This window comes from Gobio gobio (genome assembly GCF_949357685.1).
Source record: "Gobio gobio genome assembly, chromosome: 3".
In the NCBI taxonomy this organism is placed as follows: Eukaryota; Metazoa; Chordata; class Actinopteri; order Cypriniformes; family Gobionidae; genus Gobio; species Gobio gobio.
In genome coordinates, this window is record NC_137099.1 from 19932308 (window position 1) to 19956477 (window position 24170).

The 24170-nt window shown below is 36.2% G+C and overlaps 1 protein-coding gene across 7 annotated transcripts in view; it reads left to right on the forward strand.

Moving 5' to 3' along the window:
• micu3a (mitochondrial calcium uptake family, member 3a) overlaps window positions 1-24170 on the forward strand; it is a 39852-nt gene that overhangs the window by 6039 nt on the left and 9643 nt on the right. For 3 of the 7 annotated variants that reach the window (XR_013816131.1, XM_079811502.1, XM_079811501.1), the window contains exons 5-9: window positions 8516-8563; window positions 10073-10155; window positions 10273-10344; window positions 20665-20759; window positions 23586-23757. Coding sequence is in view for 4 of the 7 variants with exons in the window: in XM_079811502.1 (XP_079667628.1) it covers window positions 8516-8563; window positions 10073-10155; window positions 10273-10344; window positions 20665-20759; window positions 23586-23757 (470 nt within the window). In the remaining 3 variants the exon portion in view is untranslated. Of the gene's footprint in view, window positions 1-8515; window positions 8564-10072; window positions 10156-10272; window positions 10345-14316; window positions 14359-16520; window positions 16617-20664; window positions 20760-23585; window positions 23758-24170 lie in introns of all 7 variants that reach the window. The other 4 variants (XR_013816129.1, XM_079811499.1, XR_013816130.1 and 1 more) reach the window with 2 other exon arrangements.

Below are 24170 nucleotides of genomic sequence, written 5' to 3' on the forward strand. Positions count from 1 at the left end.
TTAGTACCAGAATATCTCAAAATATTCAATAAATATTATTGAACTAAAATATAGAACATTTATTCAATTGAAAAATAGTTAAGGTGTATGATCACATTTGACCATCTATGAGTGTGACCAATTAGTAAGGAATACCTGAGGGCTAAATACAATAAAAAACATTAACATTAATGTTAACAATGTTGCATCTCCATCACTCTCCATTGTAAAACGATCCTGGATGGTTGACGTAATAATCAATGCACACTGTGCTGTACTGTTTACCAAAACTTGCTGCAAACACCTGTAAAGTGGAGCTGTTGTGTATCAAGCCATTCACACATATTGACACAGCGGTAGAAGTACTGAGAGCTCCGTGAAGCACGTGACCGCGCGCCACCGGGAGATGAGAGAGCATGTCGCAACTCCGTTTTTCAACACTCTGGCTTTAACTGTTATGCCATATTACGCTATTTATTGTTTGAATTTCGCATTAAAACTTAAAAAATGTAAAAAATGTTTGTTTAATACAAAAGCAGGTTTGGCAATTTGGCGTGAGATTAAGTTGGGCAGCGTGAGAGCGTGAGACAGAGCCTGAAAGCGTGAGTATCACGCCAAATGCGTGAGAGTTGGCAACCCTGTGGTCCCAGAGCGGATAAATCTGAAACCGACACCCTTGCGTTTTCGTGTGTACAGCCAATCCGTATATTTTGTGAAACGTGATGTCATCACACCCATCATCACGTCCCGCACGGGAAAGACTAGAAAGGGATACAGCTACGGGCACTGGGCATGCGCACATTAATATTGCGTCATTTAATTACTGTATTTGCATTATTGTAATGTAAGGGTAGGTTTAGGGTTGTTGTAGGTGTAGGCTTTAATAAAACAATCTGGTAAGTAGCAAATTTATTTGTTATTTTATTTTGAGATTTTGCCTCACTTCCTACTATAGAGTGCCGAAGTAATGACGTCACTTTGTAGGCCAACCCGGAAGTTAGCGGCGCATGGGTTCCCTCGATCAAAAAGCCATTCATTTTCCCCACTGACTTTTGGAAAATCGCAAAAAATAAGATCTGTGTTCAACAAAGAGTTATGACCCTTACACGTTTTGTCTACCAAGACAATCTTTACAAGTTAATCCAAAATGTATACATTTTGAAGCCCAAATAAAGCCGTCAGATATAAAATGCTAACGGTAGGCTATAAACGGACTACAGCACACCATGGTCGCGGATCAACGTCATCATCAAGCTTCCTCAAACTTTATTTAAAAGCACGCTCGCTCATTATGATCTGCGCTGTGTATGAACACTTATCCACTTTTTCATGAGAAATATTGCCCATTCGTTTTTTCCAAAAATGTTAGAAACTAATTTTGTTTATGCGTGCCTCTCTGAGATTTATCTTTTGTTAATGTTTTTTCAGACAATATGATTATCACTGTGATAACATTAAATGACATGAAACACAACCCAGTCTCTTTTTGTTAAATGCAAGTTTATGTATGATCAATAATACAAAACGTATAATAAGCTACACATGAAATAAAGCAAACAATTCATTCAAACATTCAAAGTCAGTGCTAGTCGGCTAACTTACAACGGTAACGTACAGTTATAGCCTAAAAATAAACAAGTAATGAAACTTCACTTTGCACTCAGCCTAAACGATTTGCCAGGGAACAAATTATAGATCCATGAGAGCAAATATGGGCCGTTAAATCTCCACAAGACTAATTATAGCTGGAGACGCCACAGAGACATCAGAGCCAGCGGCAGACGTCAGAAGGACTAGCCGAGGAAAGTCTACTCTCGCCGGCTAAACAAGCGCTGACCGCCGCTGACTCACTGGAGCTCACAACTCCGAAAACACCAGATAAAATGTTTAAATAGGCACTCTTCTTATAAATAAACCACAGATTTGAGCTTTAAACAACTACATTATCGACTGAAAAAGTCTTAAAACTACGTTGTCACACATTAACAGTAGATTTTAACACAAAAAGACGTGTAAACACAGCCCATGTCAGCCATTTCTCAACGAGACGAACATGTGAAGAGAGTAAACTCCAAATGTTCAAGCATCCAACTTTGCGCGAATAGCGCGATTTATTCACGCCACATAAGTTCTTCATAAGGCTGAAACGCGGAGACGCGGGCTAGTGAGAGATTGCCTGTTTGTCACGATGACGTCTAAAGTCCCCGCCAAAGGATGTAGTCCCTTTTAGCAACTTGTTAGCAACCGTCGTTTTTTAAGACACAATAAAGTTTAAAAAAATCACAAGCAGGTTTTAACTAATGTGTTTTATGTCATAGATCAAAACGTGAAAATATTTAGAGGCTTTGTTAACCACAGACCTTATTTCAGGCGATTTAGCAAAAACCCATTCAAAAAACCCATAGACTTTAGGGCGAGGATTTACAGAATTACAGCGCCACATGCTGGTCTGGCATGTATACTACATCGTTTTGAGTCGGTTTCAGTGCTCTCGTGTGTACACAGATATTTCTTGAAATGAGGAAAAAAAAGATTGGAAAGGGAAAGCTCTGGCTTCGTGTGGACGGGGCCTCAATCTCTCATAATATACACTGCCGTTCTAAAGTTTGGGGTCAATACGTTTTTTTTTATGTTTTGGAAAAAGTATTTGATTCTCACCAGGGCTGCATGTATTTGATCAAAGATACAGCAAAAATATTGTGAAATAGTATTACAATCTAAAATAACTGTTTTCTATTTTAATATTTTTTTTTAATTAATTTATTCCTGTTATTTTTTAGCAGCCATAATTCCATTCAGTGTCACATGATCCTTTAGAAATCATTCTAATATGCCGATTTTCTTATTATTATCAATGTTGAAAACAGTTGTGTTGCTCAATATTTTTGTGGATTTTTTTTCAGGATCTTTTGGTAATTAGTTCAAAAGAACCTAATTTATATGAAATATAAATATTTTGTTATTTTATTTTAATATTTTATTTTACCTTATTATTTATTATTTTATTATTTTCAATGTTGAAAACAGTTGATGATACAATTTTGATGATACAATTTTTGCAGGATTTATTTTGTAATTAGTAATTAGTGATTAGTTCAAATAAAAATATTTTGTAACACTCGCAGTCATTACTGTTACTTTTGATTAATTTAATGCATGAATATAAGTATTAATATCTTTAAAAATATCTTCCTGATCCCAAAACTTTGAACGGCAGTGCATAATTATATTATGTAAATCTTGAAAAAAAAGGGAAAAGAAATCGGGTTTTCATTTTGTTAGTATTTCTGTTCTTAAAATTACTATGGCAATATCTTTTTTTGCTTGTTTGTTTTTGACCATTATGATACCTTCATCTAAAGACTATAGTATATGAATACCATCAGTGTACCATGGTACCATCACAGTATTTTTTATTTTATTTTTGGTAAGGGCATGGGGAGACAGAAATAGGGCTAAAAAGACAGTTTTTGAGGCTGATGTACAGAATCATATAAAATCAAATCCAGTCTTTCAGAGTTTTACTGAGTAACGCTGAATTGTCCTCACCATTCCTGTCTCTCGTTCTCGTTCTTTCTTGCTCTCTCTCATTGGGAACCAGTCAAGCACCAGTTAAGCCTAGGCCTGAGGCTTTCACTTCCTGTGAGCACTCCTAAAAATAGCTCAGCTCCCTCTCTCTTACTGTTTCCAGTTCCTCCCTCTCATTCTCTCACTGGAACCAATGCAACATACATTCTCCAGGCAAAATACATGCTTGCTGACCAAAACAGAGAGTACAACCTAAAAACAGAGTGCTGAATGGCATTAATACATAAATAAATATTGTTGAAATAACTGCACGAGCGAGCAGTTCTTCAGCAGCACAGCCACAATTAAAGTATTTGCTTGCGGCGTACGTAACAGCACTTGCTCACACCACCAGCTAATTCCCAGTGGTGATAATTATACACACACACACACACACACAACCACTCCACCCTCTTACACTCCAGCAGGACTCTAAAAATAAACCCTCTGAATTCTGTTCTTCCTAGTAGTAATTGCAGTTTTTGAAATCATCACCTTAAATTGGCGGTGATACATTTATCTTGGTTTCACTGATGTGGAGCCATGCATCCAGAAGATGCCCAAGTGCCAGAAGCTTCAGCTTGACACGGCATCTGATCTCAAGCTGTGGTAATGATAGCATGTAGATGTTAATTGAGGAAGCTGTGCTAACGAGATCCGTGAATGTGCTCTGGTCTCCAAGGAGTAGTTTCTAAGAGAAAGCGAGCACAGCAGACGTCATAGTGAAGAACTTGAAGGAGGCATGGGAAGTTCAAAAGTTGCATGACTATCTTCAGACTTTGAGAAATCCTTATAGCAAGGAACTGTACACCAACACTATTTATTGATTTATTTTTGAGTATGATTGTTTCCTTAAAATAATGTTTTATAGCAAATATATATTTAGGTTCCAAAAATGATGTATTTGTTTAATTGTTTGTTTAATTTTGAGTTCGATTTTTCCCTTAAAATAATATTATAGCAAATATTTGTTCTTTATTTATATATTTGAGTATGATTTTTTTTTTCTTCTTTAAAATAATGTATTAGAGCAAATACATGTTTGGGTTCCAAAAGTATTTATTTATTTATTAAATGATTTTTTTCCCCCTTAAAATAATGCATTATAGCAAATATGTGTTCAGTTTTTTTTTTTTTTTTTTTTTTTTTTATAATATTTATAGCAAGTATTTGTTTGGTATTTATTTATTTGAGTATGATTTTTTTCTTTAAAATAATGTATCATAGCAAATACATGTTTGGGTTAAAAAATATTTATTTATTATGATTTTACTGTAGCAAATATGTGTTTAGTTTTTTTATTATTTTTTAGTATGATTGTTTCCTTAAAATAATGTTTTTTTCCCCCCTATAAAAATAGTATTCTGGCCTGCATGTTTAGTTAGCTTGAATTTACATTTAAATCCAAATAATAAATAAATAAATGCAAACTCTAAAAATAAATTTGGTATTTAAAATAAAATAACCGCACTGTAAAAAAATATTTAAAAAGTAAGTTACCTGGTTGCCTTAAAATTTTGAGTTCATTGAAACAAAAATTTTGAGTTAATACAATGAACATTTGAGAATCGACATCACCCTTTATTAAAATATTATTGAAGATTTTGTAAGCATATTGCTTAATTGTGTTTTTTTGTAATAATGCAAAGAAACATGCCAAATTGTGCTATTTTCATGAAAATGTATCACAATTTGTTTTTTGTTTATGCGGTTCAGATACAATCATATTTTGAGTTTCTATTTATTAAACCAATTTCCTTTGTTCTCAAATTTTTTATTTCAATGAACTCAAAATTTTTAGGCAACCAGGTTACTTACTTTTTTAAGTTAATCCAACAATATTTTTTTTTACAATGGCATGCATTATGATGGCAAACAGGGGCGGAGCTAGGGTGGCCAGGGGTGGCATTGGCTTAAGCTTGCTCACCCCTTTGGCCACTCTACTCAAAACTGCTGTTTCTTTTTCTATTTTTCTTGACAATAATTGCATTTATTTAAACGCAGAACCGTCTCTTTTCAGACGCACACTCCAACTTCGCCTTAGCACCAGGCGCAAGTCAAACGAGTGCGTAAAAGATAAAGGTGCCGAATGAGCTTCTGTAGAACAACAGTGAATGGAGAACAGTACTATAGCCTACGTCAATGTTTCTAATCTGGTGGGTTGCAAGACCGTTTTGAGTGGGTCGCATTGAAACAAACAGTGTGCAGTCAAAGAAACAAACGTAATTCTCTGTTTTTCTGAGGCCACTTTTATTTTGAAAGACGCGTGTAAAAGCTGGTGGACACTTCTGTCAGATGCTGAGTGAAACGCGTTGTCTTGATTCAGTGTCTGCTGTCAGATTAGAAGTTGTCAAGGCTATATGCCAGTAAAACTCAGAAAATCACAATATAAGGCATGAGCTGATTTTTTTAATGCACAAATAAATTTGAGCACTGAACATTTCTTCTAGAATATAGGCGCAAAATGTGTGTTAATTTGTAAAGTACATATGCATAAAATAACTATTTTACATTCTGGCATTTATGTGTTGTTGACTTCCGCCCTTATTCACATTCTTGCACACAGGGATTCAAAAGAGAACACATTATTTTCCTTTGTACTGACTTTAATTTAGATATGATAGAACTATTGCTATTCATTTATTTTGTCAACTAGAAAGTTAAACATTCAGTGTTTACTTTTTCGATTGCAAGTTTTTGAAACAGACATTACAGTCTAACTCAGAATTGTATATATAAAATTCAATGAAGGTTGAATAATCTTTGAACTACAGTATAGTTATCTGCATGTCTCATTTGAAGATGAAACAATGGAGAAGCTATTGGGGGTTTTGAGAACTAGAACCAAGCTGACTGAGCAAGTTGAACTTTAGGTGAGCCCCTTTATTAATATGCCTGGAGGTGAAGAATAATAAAAAAAATGGTCAAATTCGCTCAGTATTCCATGATATAATTCACTACTATCTCAATTACAATTAAGTAAAAAATAACTGTATTCAGTTGTGTTGTAGGCACTAAAACAGTCCAGTACATTATAATCAAACTCATTTTTATGTTGAAATAATGAAGATTTCTGTGCCACCCCTATGAAAAAAATCCTGGCTCTGCCACTGATGGCAAATAAATAGAAATATTAAATCTTCCTTTTAAGAAAGGAGAAAACACGTCCCATACCTTTTGGTTTTCACGTCAAAGGTCATTTTTCCAAATTAAACAGTATGTTTGCAAAATTCTGTCACTTGGTAGAAGCCAGCCAAATCAGACGTGCCAACATGGACAGGTCCTCATCCTCATCTTTCCGTTGAACCTGTGCTGTTAATGGGTAATATGATATTATTATTTTTTAACTAAGTTGGGTCCATGTAAAATCTGGTTGAGAACCACTAATACAGACTGTATAAATGAATGGCACATCTGTGCATGTTTTTTATAACAAAAATTCTGCAAATATTTTCCATTACTGTTGACATGCATCCAGATCAGGAACCAGACCTTTCTTGAGAACGATCGGTATGCAAGCCCTTGAAAGTATGGATCATCTCACACAAGCACATCAGATTTGGCATTTAAAGTCAATACACCTCGCTAGGAGACAATCCGTCCTAAAAATTTGGACTGTATTGAACAAGAATGAATGGAATGTAAAACAGCGCCTCTTCATTTAAGGAGCCCTGCTCAAAACAAAGATTTACTGCATATGTAAGCAGCATATAAACATTAACAAAATGTCTGGAGCTAAAAGCCTTGTTTTACTAGTTTAAAGCAGCTTCTAGACATCAATTAATTTGTTTTAGATCCCCAATGATAACCTTTGACCCAGACTTTTCAGGTCTTACAACAATTTAACTCGAGCCACAGAATTCACAGTGAATTTTAAAGAGTTCACCTAAAAATGAAAAAATTTTCATCTTTTTTGTGCCGCTATAAACCCTGTATTATTTTCTTTATTCCATAAACGTCTATTCCAGATTGCAAATGAGATTTAAGAGGCAGAGGGAACACTTATCAGGGAATAAGCTTGAGTCAGTTCCTTCTAAGGAAAATAAGTAAATATACAGAATCTTGTCTATTTTGGCTCAAGTTGTCTTGCTCAGTGGACTTTGAATGCCTCTGTATTGCTTGAGTGAGTGTGTGAGACTGCGGGTGTTGGGTTGAATTTTCCGTGTCAGGTTTTCCTCCCGAAGGCTCACAGGCAGTGTCCCGTAACACTCAGTCCACTCACCCTGAACTATCTGTATGCCTGCTACTGTCTCCATGTCCCCCTTCACACAGAAGCTGTGGAGAGGAACACTTTCAGTGGAGGTGTAGGAAAATGTATCCCTTCTCTCTGCCCTCCCCCAGTGCCTTTACTGGACTTCCATCTTTCCATCAGCTCACCTCGCTTTGTCTCTTTTTCGCTTTTCTTTTGACTCTCACTCTCTCGGTCCTCCGTACTCTACTTTGCCACTTTTCTCACGAGTCTAACAAAAGCTGGGACAGTTCCCTGTCTAAATGGGGCACATCTCCTTGTCCTGACGGATGCCTCTAGAACACTCTTATCCAAACAGAAGCCTTTGAACGCAGCCTCTGTCTCCATGGTGGTCACTCACTGTGTCAAAGTCTTCAGCTTCAGTGTGTGGGCCAAACGCGGGGCAAATGTTGCCTAAATGTAGACGGACACTTTAGCCGAGAGGCACCTTTTTAGATGTTATCATCATGAAAGGGGGGATTACTTGTCCTCTTTTTTGGAGCAGGAGAATAAGGGAAAAGGGTATGTGGCTCCATCTATCTCTGGAGGCCCCTAGCTTTGAAAATCAGTAAACATTTTAATCCAAGCTTCAGATGAGCCGCCTCCTGAGTTTTCAGTTTAGACAAAGAGTAAAAAGAAAAAGGAGAGATTATAAAAAGGGAAGACGTGGCCATTTGAAGGTTGTTAGTGTGTTACTGTACATTAGCAGAATGGATGTGACCCTTTGATATCCTTTTTCAGGCATCATCGCTTACACGGAGTATCTCTTTCTGCTCTGCATTCTGACAAGTGAGTATGACCTCTATCTCTCCATCTTTTCTCCCTCTGGCTCCCTCCCGTAACCTTTCATTTTTATCCCGTGCTTTATTTTTCTGTGCCCCTCTCTTTTGAAATCAGCACACTATGCATGTATCCTATTTTAAACATGAATCACTGATCGTTCTGGTCCATGGATGTTTTATGTCTATAGTGTGGCTCAGACACAGACAAGGCCCACCCAGACTCTCACCCTCACCCAAAAAGCCACATTTTACTCACTGCAAATTTGTCAACGTTTCAGACTTTGTGCCAGAGAACAGAGTTTGAGAGATTGAGCTATTTCTAAGCTCACAAGACTATATTCTCAGTTATATATGTATATAGCTCATTTAAATGTCATATGTTTCTATACATATATATATTTGGCTGGACCGTAGACAGCCTTTTTTTTATAATAATACAAAGTCAGTGCGAATACACATTGAAATTCTAGAGAATTTTAGAGTAGTCTTGATTTTACCCAATTTTGTCACCAGTTGTCGAATTTTATGTTCGTGATCAGGGTCCCAATTGGAAGTGTTTTTTTTCAAGTTTGAAAGTTTGGAAGAGGGAGAAATGTAATACGTACTAAATTTGTGGTGTTGAAAAAATGGGTAAAATATTAGCAAAATATTATTACAAACTTTATATATATTATATACAATTCTAGTGAAATCAAAATATTGATTAGGCTACAAGTTGATCAACCTGTTGATCACAGCATTAAAAAGTATAAATTTTCGCTTCAAGTTCCATTAACATTTGTCATCTAGATACAAATGAGACAAATGTTGCATAACAGTACATGTATAACTGTACAGATATGAATGAATGTGGATAGCATAGCCCAGATAGTTTTGTGATGGGATCATTATATGGGAAATATTTGAGCTCAAATTAATATTTCAGACTTTAGTATCTTGGCAAATCCGAACACAGTTTATTACGTTGTTGAGATAAAACATTCATGTGTGAGAATACTAGGGTCTTTTCCTCAAGATAAAAATCTGAGAAACAGGAGACTTAATTTGTTCTCCTTGTAGTGTTACTGGAGAAATAACGGAGATCTAATTTATGATTGTCCATTCGCACAGAGTTGTGTGACTAGGCTAGTGTCTTAAAGTAGCTGTAACACACAGTATAAACAGAAATGAACTGCCTAACATGTGTTCTCTCTTCTGCTGTTGCTTGGGCAACATAACAAAGTGGAGACATGTGGCTCTTGATGGGTTGAAAAACACCTTAAGAGAGTGATGAAAGGAAAAGTGGTGAAAGCAAAAGGGTATTGGAAGTTCTTGGGGTGATAACAGGTTCTTACAAATGTGGGCCTCACCTCTGATCTGATCTCTGATTTAGCCACCTAGTGGTTGAATATTTAATAATGGTTTACCAGGTTGACTGTAGCATTAAATGAGCAAATGTATTTATAGTATAGTTTTATTATATGCATGGTAGAGCATATTATAATAATTTAACATTCTGTTCACATCTGTTATTCAGAGCCTCATGCAGGTTTTAAGATTGCCTTTAACATGTTTGACGCTGACGGTAACCAGATGGTGGATAAGCGGGAATTTCTCGTGGTGAGTGGATAGAGTATAGATTCTGGCCTTAGAAGTTTGTTTTTAAACAATCCTCTTGGTTATTTAATCATTCAACTTTATTTATTTGCTTTATTCCTTTTCTATGTCTTTTAATAGTTGCAAGAAATCTTCCGAAAGAAAAATGAGAAGAAAGGAAGAAAAGGAGATGCCGAAAAATCTGCCCAACTGGTGAGTTGATATTGAGTTATAATATTTTAATCTGTTTTTGTAAACCAAATTGTACATTTAAAGTTATAATCCTATATAAAAAAATATATAGTTTTACACATTTGGACATTTAATTTGGAAACATAATGAAATCATACAAATCAAAAACTATTAGATAAAGTTCCATATACATTTGTCATCTATTTAGAAACAAATGAGACAATGTTGCATTACAATAACTTTTTTCCTCATAATTGGGAGTTTACATCTCACAATTCTGCCTTTTTTTCTCAGAATTGTGTGATATAAACTCAGTCAGACATAAACATAAAGTCAGAATTGCGAAGTAAAAAGTTGCCATTTTTTTCAGCGTCGGAAATATAAACTCGCAATTTTGATAAATAAAGGTAGAATTGTGATATATAAACTGACTTTTTTGTCAGAATTGCAAGTTTATATTGTAATTTATACTTTTTGTATCTGACAATTCTAACTTTATAACTCTCAATTCCTCAGAATTGGACTTTATTACTTACAATTGCACGTTTATATCTCACAATTCTGAGAAAAGAAGTCTGAATTGCAGGAAAAAAAGTCAGAATTGCGAGATGTAAACTCACACTTGTGAGGGGAAAAAAGTCTGAATTGTGATTATAAATAGTTGCAATTATCAATAAAATTGTATTCTTTGGTGGAAACCTACTTCCGTAATAAACAACATATTTAGATGCTAATAGTAACTGAGGTTTAGACAGTATCTCATTGGTATGGAAGCTTGTTTCCACCACAGAATAGTGAAAGAAATTGAAAAAGAAAGTCAGAAAAGTTTGTTGTGCAATTTCAAGTAATAAAGTCTGAATTGTGAGATATAAACTCGCAATTCTGAGAAAAAAAGTCGCAATAACCTTTTTTTTGTGACTTTATATTGCACAATTCAGAGGAAAACAAATAAAAAAACTGTGAGATAAAAAGTCACAATTGCCTTTTTTATTTAATTTGATTTATGAATCCATGGCGGAAAGGGATTTTTAGAGATAGAGTTATAGGGCTTTATAAAGCAAAGTTTGTTGTTGAAAATCAGTAATGGTCAGTGTTGTCTAAACGGTCTCCCTTGTTTAAAAATGATGAGTGATACATATTATTGGAGAAGATCCAAAATCAATCACTTATTCAGTTTTAGGGATTACTATCTCCCATAAGCTGTTTCTGCAGAGCCATACAAACAAGATGATTTCAATAGATAAACAGGAGTTCAAAGACTTGGAATACAGTCTCTGTCTTTCTCTATTTACCACATTGTCTTTTGCTCCTGAGGATTCCTATTTAAATTGATGCCTCTTTTGTTATTCTTCTGTATAAAGGGGAATGGGGCAGAATATTTTCTAATGTCATTTTAAATTGTCATTTATAACTCTACAAAATGGAGCCAATGATTCATTTCATATAAATCAAACCTAACAGTGGGAAATAATGTTTTTTCAGAATATTGATGTAACAGATGTTGATTTTACTGAGGATAAGAAGTTGGATTTATTTTGATTAGTGTGCGTGTCCTGATCATTTTCTACAGGCTCTTATTAGTTTCTAAGAAAAGAACATTAATATGAAAAATGTACTTGTCATATAATTGTGTTGTAATTTGTTTCAAATGTCAGTTTCAGTGTTAAAAGTATAAGCAAAAAAAGAACCACTATAAGTAGAATTGCTGTTTAACAACAACTTTGAGCTCATAAGTATTGTGCTTTATTATAATATGAAAATAAAGGGGGAAAAACTGTTGCCAGGTTGTGAAAACCTGATCAGAGATATTGCTATTGTGTAAAGGATCATATACTTTGTGTAAAAATCTTTCAACACATCATTACTAAATGATGTGTTCTGCATAAGATGTAAATGAAGGAGTGACATCCATTCACACTCCCAGAATTCAGCGCTCTTTAAAAGCACTTGGTGTGAAATACTGGTGCTGGTACTGTAACGTGTAACAAGTGGTGTTTGCATAAGTATTTGTTTTGCCCGTACTTGGGGTTAGTAATATGAGCAAATCCCTAACCCCAAGTGTTAAACTTTAACACACAAAGCATAAACATTTGATAGCTCAAATCGTGCAGGTTGTCAAAGAGAAGGTGTGTTATATCTAGGGATGCACCGATATATAAAAATTTAGTCCGATAGTGAAAAGCTAATAATAAATGCATTTTACAAGTGAAATTAGGCATCAGAACTTCAAGTTTCAAGTTTATTACATTTATAGAGCACATTTAAAACAACCTTGGTTGACCAAGAACTTTTTATATTATATTATATTAATTTTGAGCACCAAATCAGCATAGAATGATTTCTGATGGACGTTAATTAATTAATTTCACATTAATGTTTCACAATTATTACTGGTTTTACTTAGCCTGACAAGCCAGACCCACATCAAGATGTTGGGTCTGGGAACTCACCATTGGCAGGGCTCAATCCGAGGGGCGGGATAAACGGTTGTCTTTCAAATTCCCTCTGCACGCAATAGGATAGCGCTACAACCGACCAGAGCAACGAAGAAGGTGAAGCGGAGCTAGTTGATAGATTAAACTTTCGCTGTATCCGGTCGGCAAAACTCAGAACACATCTTCCTTTTTTAAGAATGACTTCAGTGCCGTTCTTTGTTCTTTTCTCAAAGAAAAGCTTAACTCCAAGTCTTCCGGAGTCAGGGCCAAAACTGATTCGAAAGACCGCTGTTCGCCAGCTTCTTTGTTTACAAGTAGTATGCGGAACCGCCGCAACTTGCTAGACTACCCTGGCTGCAAATTAGATTTGCTGCCGCTAGGGTGCGTCTATATTTAGATTTCTAGGCTAGGTTTTACTGCATTTTTGATCAAATAAATGCAGTTTGGGTCAACATAAGAAACTTCTTTCAAAAACAAACAAAAAAAGTGATACGTGTAATATTGGCCAATAACTTGATATTAGGGATGTCCCGGTCAGGTTTTTTGTGCATCTATCACTACAGAGTGATTCCAATACACACACACACATATACAAAAATGCAAATATGCTAAAAACGGAAGCTTGAACGTGTGTGTGACTGGCTAGAACAGACCTAATTGGTTCGTGTGTGTCACGCACACACATTTAGCTGCTTCTTTTCCTTTTAATGGCGGCCGTCGGTTGGCAAACCCACTTGAAAGTGCATATCGCCACCTACTGCATGAAACCGGCATTACAGCTAATGTAAAATAAAGGATCGGGCTAAGGATAGCCGATTCGATCACTTAAAAAAAATGCTTTATCTGCCCGATTCTTGGAATTGGCTCGGGACATCCCTAACTGATATGGTACTGTGCATATATCGTGCATCTCTATTTATTACTTTTGATCAGAATTAAACATTTCCGATTGAACTGCCAGATGACAAATTAGGTTAAAAATCCCATTGGTGTGCATTGAACGGGGGACCCGAGCCATATCTTGGGATCTTGACTTGGGTCAAAAAGCCACCTCTTAGCAACACACTAGCACTCAGAACTTAGCAACAATGCAGAACAACGCCCTGACAACCAGCCACAACAACCTAGCATCATAATGCCGGGTTTTGCACAGGCAAGCACTGCTTACATTTTCTTCAGAAAATGTACATTTTCTTCAGAAAATGTACAAGTCTTGTTATATATGGGATGCTCAAAATCCCATATATATCTTAAAAACATCAGAGTACAATTGGCCATCCTCCGTAAACTTCCTCTAGACTACTATATCTGTTTTACCTGTATTAGGTGCATAACCCTTTCTTATCTCATTCACATGTCCAGTTTATCAAGGCCTGTCTGAGAGGGAATGGGTCGTATCATCCCCTCTTGGAAGCTTGCGAAAGTGTGCCAACTGACCTGTAGTTAAACCACTTTCTACTCTGCATGTTTAACCTGTCTTTGTCCATCTCTTCTTATGTGGTTCTCTCCTTCCTCTCCTCTTCCGCATGCTGTGACCTCTCCTCTCGTCTCTGTGTAGAGTATGCAGCTCTATGGATATCAGGTTGCCCCCGTAAACAGCGTATGTATCACCCCCGGCCCTCTGACCTGTGAACTATAACCTCTGTGTGAATCTTGAAATCATGGAAGGAATGATGGGAGAATGAGAGAGATCTGCAGATGACTGAATGAAAATGTGGAGGAAGGTGGAGTGGACCTCAGAGGTCAGAGAGCATGTGGGTGTTTTGCCACAATCAGTATAATTTCATTCTTATTGATTTTTTTTTTTTCTTTAACCACAACGTGTCAGTTACAAACTTCATCAGTGGGCTATAAAGAACAGGTCTGGGTAAGAGTGGGTGGAGTTGTTGGTGTAAAATGTGTTTTCTATTGAGCCAGCTCTGGAGTCTTTCACATTCACTTACATTAAATCACTTGCATTACATCTCTCTCGCTCACTGACACCCCAGGAAGAAAAGAAAGATCACAAATGAGATGTTGAGATTGCTTCTCCTAGACAGCACTGAAATTAAATGGACATAAAAAGACATAAAACATTTTTCTTTTCAACTCTTTCATTGAATTAATTAATTTATCATTTATAATAATTCGTTTTTATTATTTAGCAAGGACACATTAATCTGATCAAAAGTGACAGTAAAAACATTTAAAAGATTTATATTCATAAATAATACTAAAAATATTTTTTCACAGATATTAAGCAACACAGCTGTCTTGTTTTCAACATAATAATAAGGTCACACTTTATATTTGGTGTCTTTAACTATATGTACTTACATCAAAAAATAAGTACAATGTGAGACCAATAATAATAGGAAAAAATTACTTAACCACCAATTCAAAGCTTTGCCATCACAGGAATACATTATATTTTAAAATATATATTTCACAAATGTAACTGTTTTAACTGTATTTCTTATCAAATAGATGCAGCATTGGTGAGTATAAGAGACGTGAAAGGAAGTGTAGCTCAATAGCCTACTATTACAGTATAATACAAATTCATAGAAATATCACATTTTTGCCTTTTTTATATTTATTTAATACACCGTGAACTAACATGAACAAACAATTAACAGCTTGATTTTTAACTAACATTAACAAAGATTAATGAATACTGTAACACATTTATTGCTCATTGTGAGTTCATGTTAGTTAATAAATTAACTAATGTTAACAAATTATACCTTATTGTAAAGTGTTACCAATTATTTTTAAAATAGATTTTCTAATTCAATAAATCCGTGAATGTCCCCAACTGACTTTAGTGGGTAATTTTGTCCCCATACAAACAGATACATCCACTTTCATGATCAAACACATGGTCAACTCAAGTACAAATACAAACATATATACAAGAGTTTCCATGAAAGCCTTCCTGAGCTGGTGGTCCTTTTTTCTGGTTATGTAATGTTTGGATAAAGCCAATCTGTATATCTGTGAATCACATACAGAATACAGAAAGAGAGTGACAGAGTGAAAGACCAGCATTGTCCATGAAAGTGGCTCCACAGGACTGATGAGAGAAATATATTTCCTGTTTTCCTTAACCTGATGTGTCACTTTTAGTCTCTCAGCCTCTGTATTCAATAACTTTGTACAGAATAACTGAGGAGGACACACTGCCATGTTGTGCAGTTTTCAATTATTTAACTGTTCAATTATTTTGCTTATAATATGGTTAAAATATCCAGTTTCCATCCCCCCAAAAACCTTTATTATGCCAGTGTATTGCTAGGCTGAATAACTGTTATTGTTACATTTCAAAAGTGTCTGAAAAAAAATCATGAAGTGATATGCATCTGTAAACAAACCTGAAACTATTCCATAGTTGTGCAGTTAAAATGATTGACTCCACCAATCATAATCAATGACATGATAACACTTCTGATTTTCACAGCCATTTCACAGAAGATTCTGTACCTGGTATATTCGGACACTTTATCTGATATTTAAAACCTTCCAACCTTAGTTAATCCCAGATTATTGATCACTCGCATTATATAACCTCATACAATTAGCATTTGGATAACATTAACCAACCCCCCCTCCTAATCTTCATATTTACCTTTCATACAGTACATTTGATTAGTTGATAGATTTGCAATATGTCCTTAACGGTTGAGAAAGGACTGAGAGACCACCCGACACATCCTCTATTAAACCCTGTCTATATAAGCTAACATGATAACAGCTTTCCATCTCATGCTAACCCTTCTGCAGGTGCTAAAAAAAGAGAGTCAGGAGTTTGTGCCCAGGAGCTACTGGGACATGCTGAGACGTGGCGCAAGCCAAGCCCTGTTTTCTGACCTGGCAGAGGTACAGCCATAGCCCTCTGTCCTCCTGTCTCATCCCATGTTTTTATTCGTCCCTAGCCATCCCTAACACAGTGCTCTCACCTGAAAAAGGTACATCGTAACTCTCATTCCTCCTTCTGTTTCAGCATCCCAACCCTATAGCCACCTTAATCCTATAACATTGGTCATTGCCATTTAATGACCTATGCAATTGTCCTTTTGTTTATTTTTATTAGTTCCATCCCTCTTTTTTATGCATTTTATCAACTGTTGATCTTCTAGTAAATCTGTTTCTGATGCTGCACTCCAAAACAAAACAAATCATATCAAAATCAGTATCTTTGTCCTGTTTTCCACGAAAAACATCTGAACATTCTTTAAACAAGATACATTTGTTATAAATTCACCCGATAGGCAAAATTTTGTGAGATATATTGTTTTCAGAGAATATAAGGTAATTTTTCAAAAGTTGGTTACGCATCAGAGAGAAAAATAATAATTGTGGAATAAAAGAAGTTGCAATTGTGGGATATAAAGGCACAATTTTGAGAAACAGTCACAATTAACAATTACATTTATTTGATCAAAGTACATATTTGATTTAATTCATATTTTATTATGTTTAAAAAAAAAATATATATATATATATATATATATATATGATATTTTACTGGAAAACAAGAAAAAGACAGATTTAAGAATTAAGAAAATTAAAGTATATTGCAAAAGAGTGCTGTATTTTTTTTTAATCAATTGTTCATTTTTTCCCCCCATGCAGCTTATCTTGTTCTGCTATTTTGTGTGTGCAATATTTGTGTAGAATTGACTGCGACTAATCCAAAATAATATATCAAATGCTCACAGCTGCGAGGCACATTAAGGCCTTTGTTTGGAATATGTCTGCTCATCCTGATGGTGTGTTTGTGTTCTGATGGCTAATAGAGGGCGTCTGTAGGAAGCAGTAGTTTAATGATTGTGGAGAGCTGTGTGCAGATGCCCTGTATTTACTTAGTCTGTTATTCACAATGAAAGGGTAATTTCAGCTTGGTTTCCTCAGATGACACAGCAGTTAGACAGGTCTGTTTGTCTGAGCTGACAACTGCAGGGTACCAGACATTGTGTATTTGTAGGCTAAAGGGGGCATGCTAGCATGTGTGGAAGTGTGATTGGGATTACTCATCTTAGAAGTCGACAGCAGTAATCACTGTTTTTACCGCTGTTTTTAGATCAAAGAGTAAAAGGCCTCAGGCCTGGTCTAAGTCACACTGTGGGCCTGGCTGTGGTGTTACATGTAATGATGACCTCACATTAATGGTTTCCTGTAACCACAGTGTTGTGATGTCACACTTCCAACAGATTGATGACGAAATTGTGAAATGGGGAAAACAGCTATGTTTTAGGTAAAGGAAAGATAATCGTTTATCAATTCATCAGTTTTAAGTACATTACTTTTTTATGACCATATTTATGACAGTGGGGGCAAGAAAAAAAATTGTTTTCTGGATTTCAATTAAAAAAAAGAAGAATGGATGTCCAAACATTGAACTTAAAGGATTAGTTCACTTTAAATTTTATGAAAATTACACACAAGACATCCAGGTGTGTATGACTTTCTTCTTTCTGATGAACACAATTGGGGTTATATTAATAAATATCCTGATGAATCCAAGCTTAATAATGGCAGTGAACGGGGTTCACGAGTTTGAAGCTCAAAAAAGTGCGTCCATCCATCATAAACGTACTCCACAGAGCTCCGGGGGGTAATAATGTCCTTCTGAAGCGAATCTATGGGGTTTTTAAAGAAAAATATTCATTTTTAAAACTTTATAAAGTTAAATATCTAGCTTCCACCAGACCGCCTTCTATTCAACTTACGGAAAAAGCATAGCTGACACAATGTATGATGTAGAACATGGCGTAAGCGTTTTGAACTGCGAGAGGCATTCAACTTTCTTTGTAAGTTAAATAGGAATAGATAATTTACTTTATAAAGTTTTAAATATGGATATTTTTCTTACAAAACCCCATCGAGCCGTGTGGAGTACGTTTATGATGGATGGATGCACTTTTTTGAGCTTCAAACTCGTGAATCCCGTTCACTGCCGTTTAAAAAGTGTGGAAGTATCAGGATATTTATTAATATAACTCCGATTGTGTTCATCAGAAAGAAGAAAGACAAATACACATTGCTTGTGCGTCATACCACATTTCATGTAGTTTTCATTTTAAAGTTAACTAATCCTTTAAGCTCCAGAAAGTTTATTCATAAAAATAAAAAAAATAAGTGCAACATTTCAATCCATTCCAAGTCCCAGAAAACATTTTTACAGATCTAAAGTTGCCACAGATTCCAGGAAATATAACATTTGCGCACATTTATATATTTAACATACAATCCATTTCTGTATATTGTCACTATGGATTTGCCCCATGATGGTCATAAATATATAATGCTCCTCCATCCTGAAAACACTGCAACGTTACAATATACAAATATGCACAAAAATGCAGCACATACAAATATTGGATGAAATGGTATGTTTTAATTAGGCGGACTGATTTTTTTTTTTTTCAAATATTTTCAGTATTAAATTAAATGTATGGGTATATTTGCAATCTGCAAAAAATCCCTTTCAACTTTATCATCTTAGATGAGCTCCAATGTATGTGGATGTATATGATGCTGCCTTTGAATTGAGCTAAAAAAAAAAAGGTGTTTTTAGAAGACACCATCTTTACAGCCATATTTTTTTGGAACAGCCTTTGTGAATATTATGTGTCTCTTATATGAAACCTTTAATAAATAAATAAATGTGCTTTATTTATCGCAATTAAGAATTTATATCTGTTTTGAAACAGGCTTCCATGCTGTTGGGACCAAACTGTAACATTTCCACCCTGGGTTGATACTAGGCATACCAGAACAGTTTTACAACTTTGACTTCTTTATTTGTTTGTTAGCTCTTTTTTTTTTTTTACAGTGTGTCGATTAAACACCAAGCATGTGCGATATGTGTCTGAGACAATCTGGCTAGTGAAACAGAATAATTCTTTCTCTCTTTATAACTTTCCTCTGATTGTATCTTCATGGATAGGATTTTAAGCTAGAGGTACAGCAGTGGCATGGACCTGCATTCTGGCTCGTTTCATTGCACAGACGCCCATAACCAGGGACAAAGTGCTGTTTGGAGTTTATGCCTGGTTTTATGTAGTTTCAGCATGATAGGCTCCTCTTGCAGATGAGGGTGAAGCATGGGTAGAGGGAAAAAATATAACCTAATCTGGCCTTGCACCTTTCAGCTACCTTCTTCCAGTTTTTTTGGATGCCATGCCACCTTTTTTTTTTTTAACTGGCAAATGAACACCTTTTCTTGAGCTCCACTGAAAAAGCAATCTTGACACTTGTAAGATCACTCAAATTGATCTTGAACATTGGTGTTAAGGAGTTTAAACAAACAGAAGATTCTGTCCAGAGAAGGAAAGGTGGAACCTGCTCACACGTGTGCATTTCTTTCACAGATCTCCCGCAGATACTCTGTGTGAAAGTTTGCCGCAGAAATGCATGCGATGTGGATGCTTTGTGTGTCTTTGCTTTTGTTGTCATATCTTGGTCTATGTCCTATACTGGCTCGACCCCATTTACACCTGGTATTGATTTCCGATCACTAAATGGACTCCAAAAGGTTTTGTGAATGGCTCTTTTAAACACCATTCGGTGGTAATTGAATATACCAGGTGTATACTGGGTCTCTATATGTACACAACTAGCATGCTTGTGTGCATTTCTGTGAATCATTGCTCTTTGTTTGTGTCTAATTTACAGTCTTTATGCCATTCTTACCCACTTATGGTATAAAGATTTGCACGTCTACTCAGAACATGTCCTCTGTGGGCTAGGGGAGACCATATTTAAATGGATGCACACTTTCAGGCAGTGGATGGCTGGTACTTTGAATGGCTCGGCAAGCCTATGACAGGCTGCTTTCTTATTCCGAAAACAGCTGGATTTTTGTCATAGTTTTCTTCTTTCTCGTTTTGCTCTCTTTACCGCCACTCCTCACCAATGGCAGCGTGCCGATGAGAACATGATGATTGACACCACTCTGCTCGTGCACTTCTTTGGCAAGAAGGGGAAGGCGGAGCTGACGTTTGACGACTTCTACAGGTATGACGACTTCTACAGCTCTAAAAACGTGGCACTTATTGTACTGACCCAAAATTTTTGAACAAAATGTCATAAACAGTCAGTAAACTGACACAGCATTTTGCCCTTCACTTTGGCTGAGTTTACATTGGCACAAAAACAATCCGATTTTCTTACTCGCATCTGACACAGATCGGAATTTGTTGCACAAGTATAAACAAAAAAAATCCACACAAGATCCGATTTTTTTTCGCATCTGATATGAGCCACTTCCAAATGTAGTTTTAAATCAGATACGTATCCGATATCTGGACATCTGATATACTTCTAAACAGGAATATCCTATGCCCCTTTGAATTCCACAAGGCGAGGGTGACATTTTTGCCCACAAAGATAGCTTTTTAATGTTGTATTATGAAGCAGATGTGCCTGTATTTGCTCACTCACAGCTTTTTTATTGAGGCTTTTTTATATATATCCGTTCGGTCAGATTTTGCGGTACAAAACATCCATGACAGGTGTTATCTTGTCCATGCTGGCAAATAATCATGGCCACCCGACATGAATTATATTAATAATTTTAATAGCACAGCTATTCAAAACCAGAGGGTCTACCATGTGCATAGTAATTAATGTAAACACAGATATCGGATACCAGTTGTGTCTAAAGTGAATGTAAACAGGCCCAAAAAAAATCAGATATAGTCAAAAGATCGGATCAGTGCATTAAGACTTGCAGTATTAACGCAGCCTTTGTTTCTAATTATGGGGTGTAGCACTGGGTAGCCCTGCCCACATTTCAATCTCATTGCTCCACATAAATGTATGTTAAACAACAAAATGTTCTGATTGGTTGTTATTGTGCAGCATTTTTAGATATTTTTCTTTGCAGATATTGACACAGATGAAACAAAAATCACATAGAATTACATAAAATTACAAACAAAGCCATATTTATGAACTCTAATATCATAAAAGCACACGGCAGTCATAGAAACCACCTGCAATACACCCTAGCAACAACATTCTGGAACACAGGCCCGGCTCCAGCTTTTGGCGCTTTTCCACTGCATGTTAACACTTGGTATGGCTCGGTACAGTACGGCTTGGCTTAGCTCGCTTCGCTTTTCCACTGTGTGGTACAACTCGGTTCGGTTTGGTTTTCCACTGCAGTTAGCACCGCTTTAAAGTGGGTGGGATTATAGAATGATCGTTGTAATTGTGCTGCTTCTACTTCTTGGCATGTGGATGTTTTTAACTACAAGATGAATAAGTTTGTTTCAAAGGAGGCTGATAGCAGCAAAACAAAATACTGCTAAAAACAAGAGAGTAGGGCACTCTTACAACAAAGCGCAGATGACAACATCACTTGATTTGCTCCACGGCGCACAAGGGTAAACTAATGTTGTATTTAGCAATGTGTTTAGGGTCTCAACGGCTATATCACAGTCACAAAAGCATATAATGGTAGTGAAGATTCTCTCTAAACAATCAGTGATCTGCAGTGTTTACACGTCACTTTTTAGTACTGGTACGGCATGCTTGGAACCTCAACTGAGGTGGTGCTATTTAAGCAAACTGTACCGAGCCGTACCGAACCGCACCATGCAGTGGAAAAGCACCTAAAGTGAGCCGTACCGAACTGAACCATGCAGTGGATAAGCACCATTTGAAATGCAAGGGGGGGGCAAGTGATATTCCTGGTGGGTCTGGAAGTGTTCTGTTAACAATATCAAGTTTGATTGTCTTTTCTTTTTTTTTGCAAATTTTTATACTATTTAATTTTTTCCTCATAACAGATTTTGAAACAGTTTTGAAATATTAGATTTTATATCAAAAGGGGCAGGTTTTGAAAGGGACTATTATTAACACAGCTATACTATTTGTAGAAGCACAGATTTATTGTTTTTTGCTTCTGTTTAGAACATTCTGTCACAAATTCAATGATACAATTTTGTTTAATGCTTCAAAATTAATCTCACATGTCAAATGTTGCTATTATAGATGAATGGGAAATTATGTTCTTTTAAATCAGTTTGAGGCAGGGATTAAAATGCTTCAATAAACAAAAATGAATACTTATTTATTTACTTTTTGCAGAAAACCCGGAACAAACTCAGTTAGGAATAATTTATGATGGGCCATTGAATTATTAGAAAAATAATGCATAATGTTTCTAATTTAACAACACAGAGTCAGTTATTCCACTAATAGGGCTACGGTTACCAAGCCTCAAGACATGATGTTTTATCTCAAGACACTTGTCAGGTTTTTGTCAAACACTCTTGTGTGTAGGTCTAATTTTTTACGCATCTCATCCCAAACCTACCTGTATGTTGCTAATTCCAAAACGTAATTTTAGAGGGGGCTTGAGCCATTGATATGCAAACTAATGCAGTTATTGGACTTACCCGAGTCTCTCAACAGTGTTCGGCGGCAGCGTCTACTAATAGAAAAGCTGGAGGTTTAACTGCTTTAAAAACAACGGTGTTACCTCACTACTAAGAAATGTAGTAGTTTTGCAGATGTGAAACTATTTTATTGATAAAGTCACAGGGCAGCGCTGTCAACAAGTTTCTGTGCACATTAAATTTCTGTCTGTATCTTTACTCCATGTGTGTGTATTTGTATGGGAGAGAGAGGTCATTTTGTGATTGGCTCTGTTTTTTGGCGTGGGGCCATGGTGGGCCAAGCTCCTGATTGGATGGGCCAGGTCCACCCTGGCCCCCTTGTGGAGCCAGGCCTGCTGGTACATAGCATTGAGTTTTGCTTGGGCAAACACCATTCACAATGCACCATTTTGTGTTGCTAATGGCACAGAAATGACACATTTCATTGTTCTTTCAGATTTATGGATAACCTGCAAACTGAGATGTTGGAGATTGAGTTCCTGACCTATTCCAAAGGCATGACCACCATCAGTGAGGAGGATTTTGCGCGAATCTTGCTGCGCTACACTAATGTAGAGGATATCCGCAGCTATCTGGAGAATGTGCGGCAGTGCATACCAGACGAGAAGGTAATGAGTAATGTCACCTAGCCGCTAACTTCATCTGAAAAGTTGTAGGACATCTGTGACGCCCACCTCCCCCACGCTCACACTTTCACCCCTTTAACTGACCCATGCTACCCCTCCTCCCAGCAGCTTTAGATGGACAAGAAGGTTACTGTTTCAAATCTCAATCTCAAATTCCAATCTGTGCCCACAAGGAAATTATCTGAGTTTATCATTCTAAAAATACTAATACATTTAACAAATACATTTTTGTCCACTCACGTACATTTGTTCAATGTCTATAATTCAGTTATCCAGCCCCAAAATACACACATTCCCACACTTTGAGTGGTCATTCACCCTTGAGAGTGACACTTGCATGTGAACTGCCATTTAGTCTTATAGTCCCTCTAATCTCACCTCCCCACAACTCATGC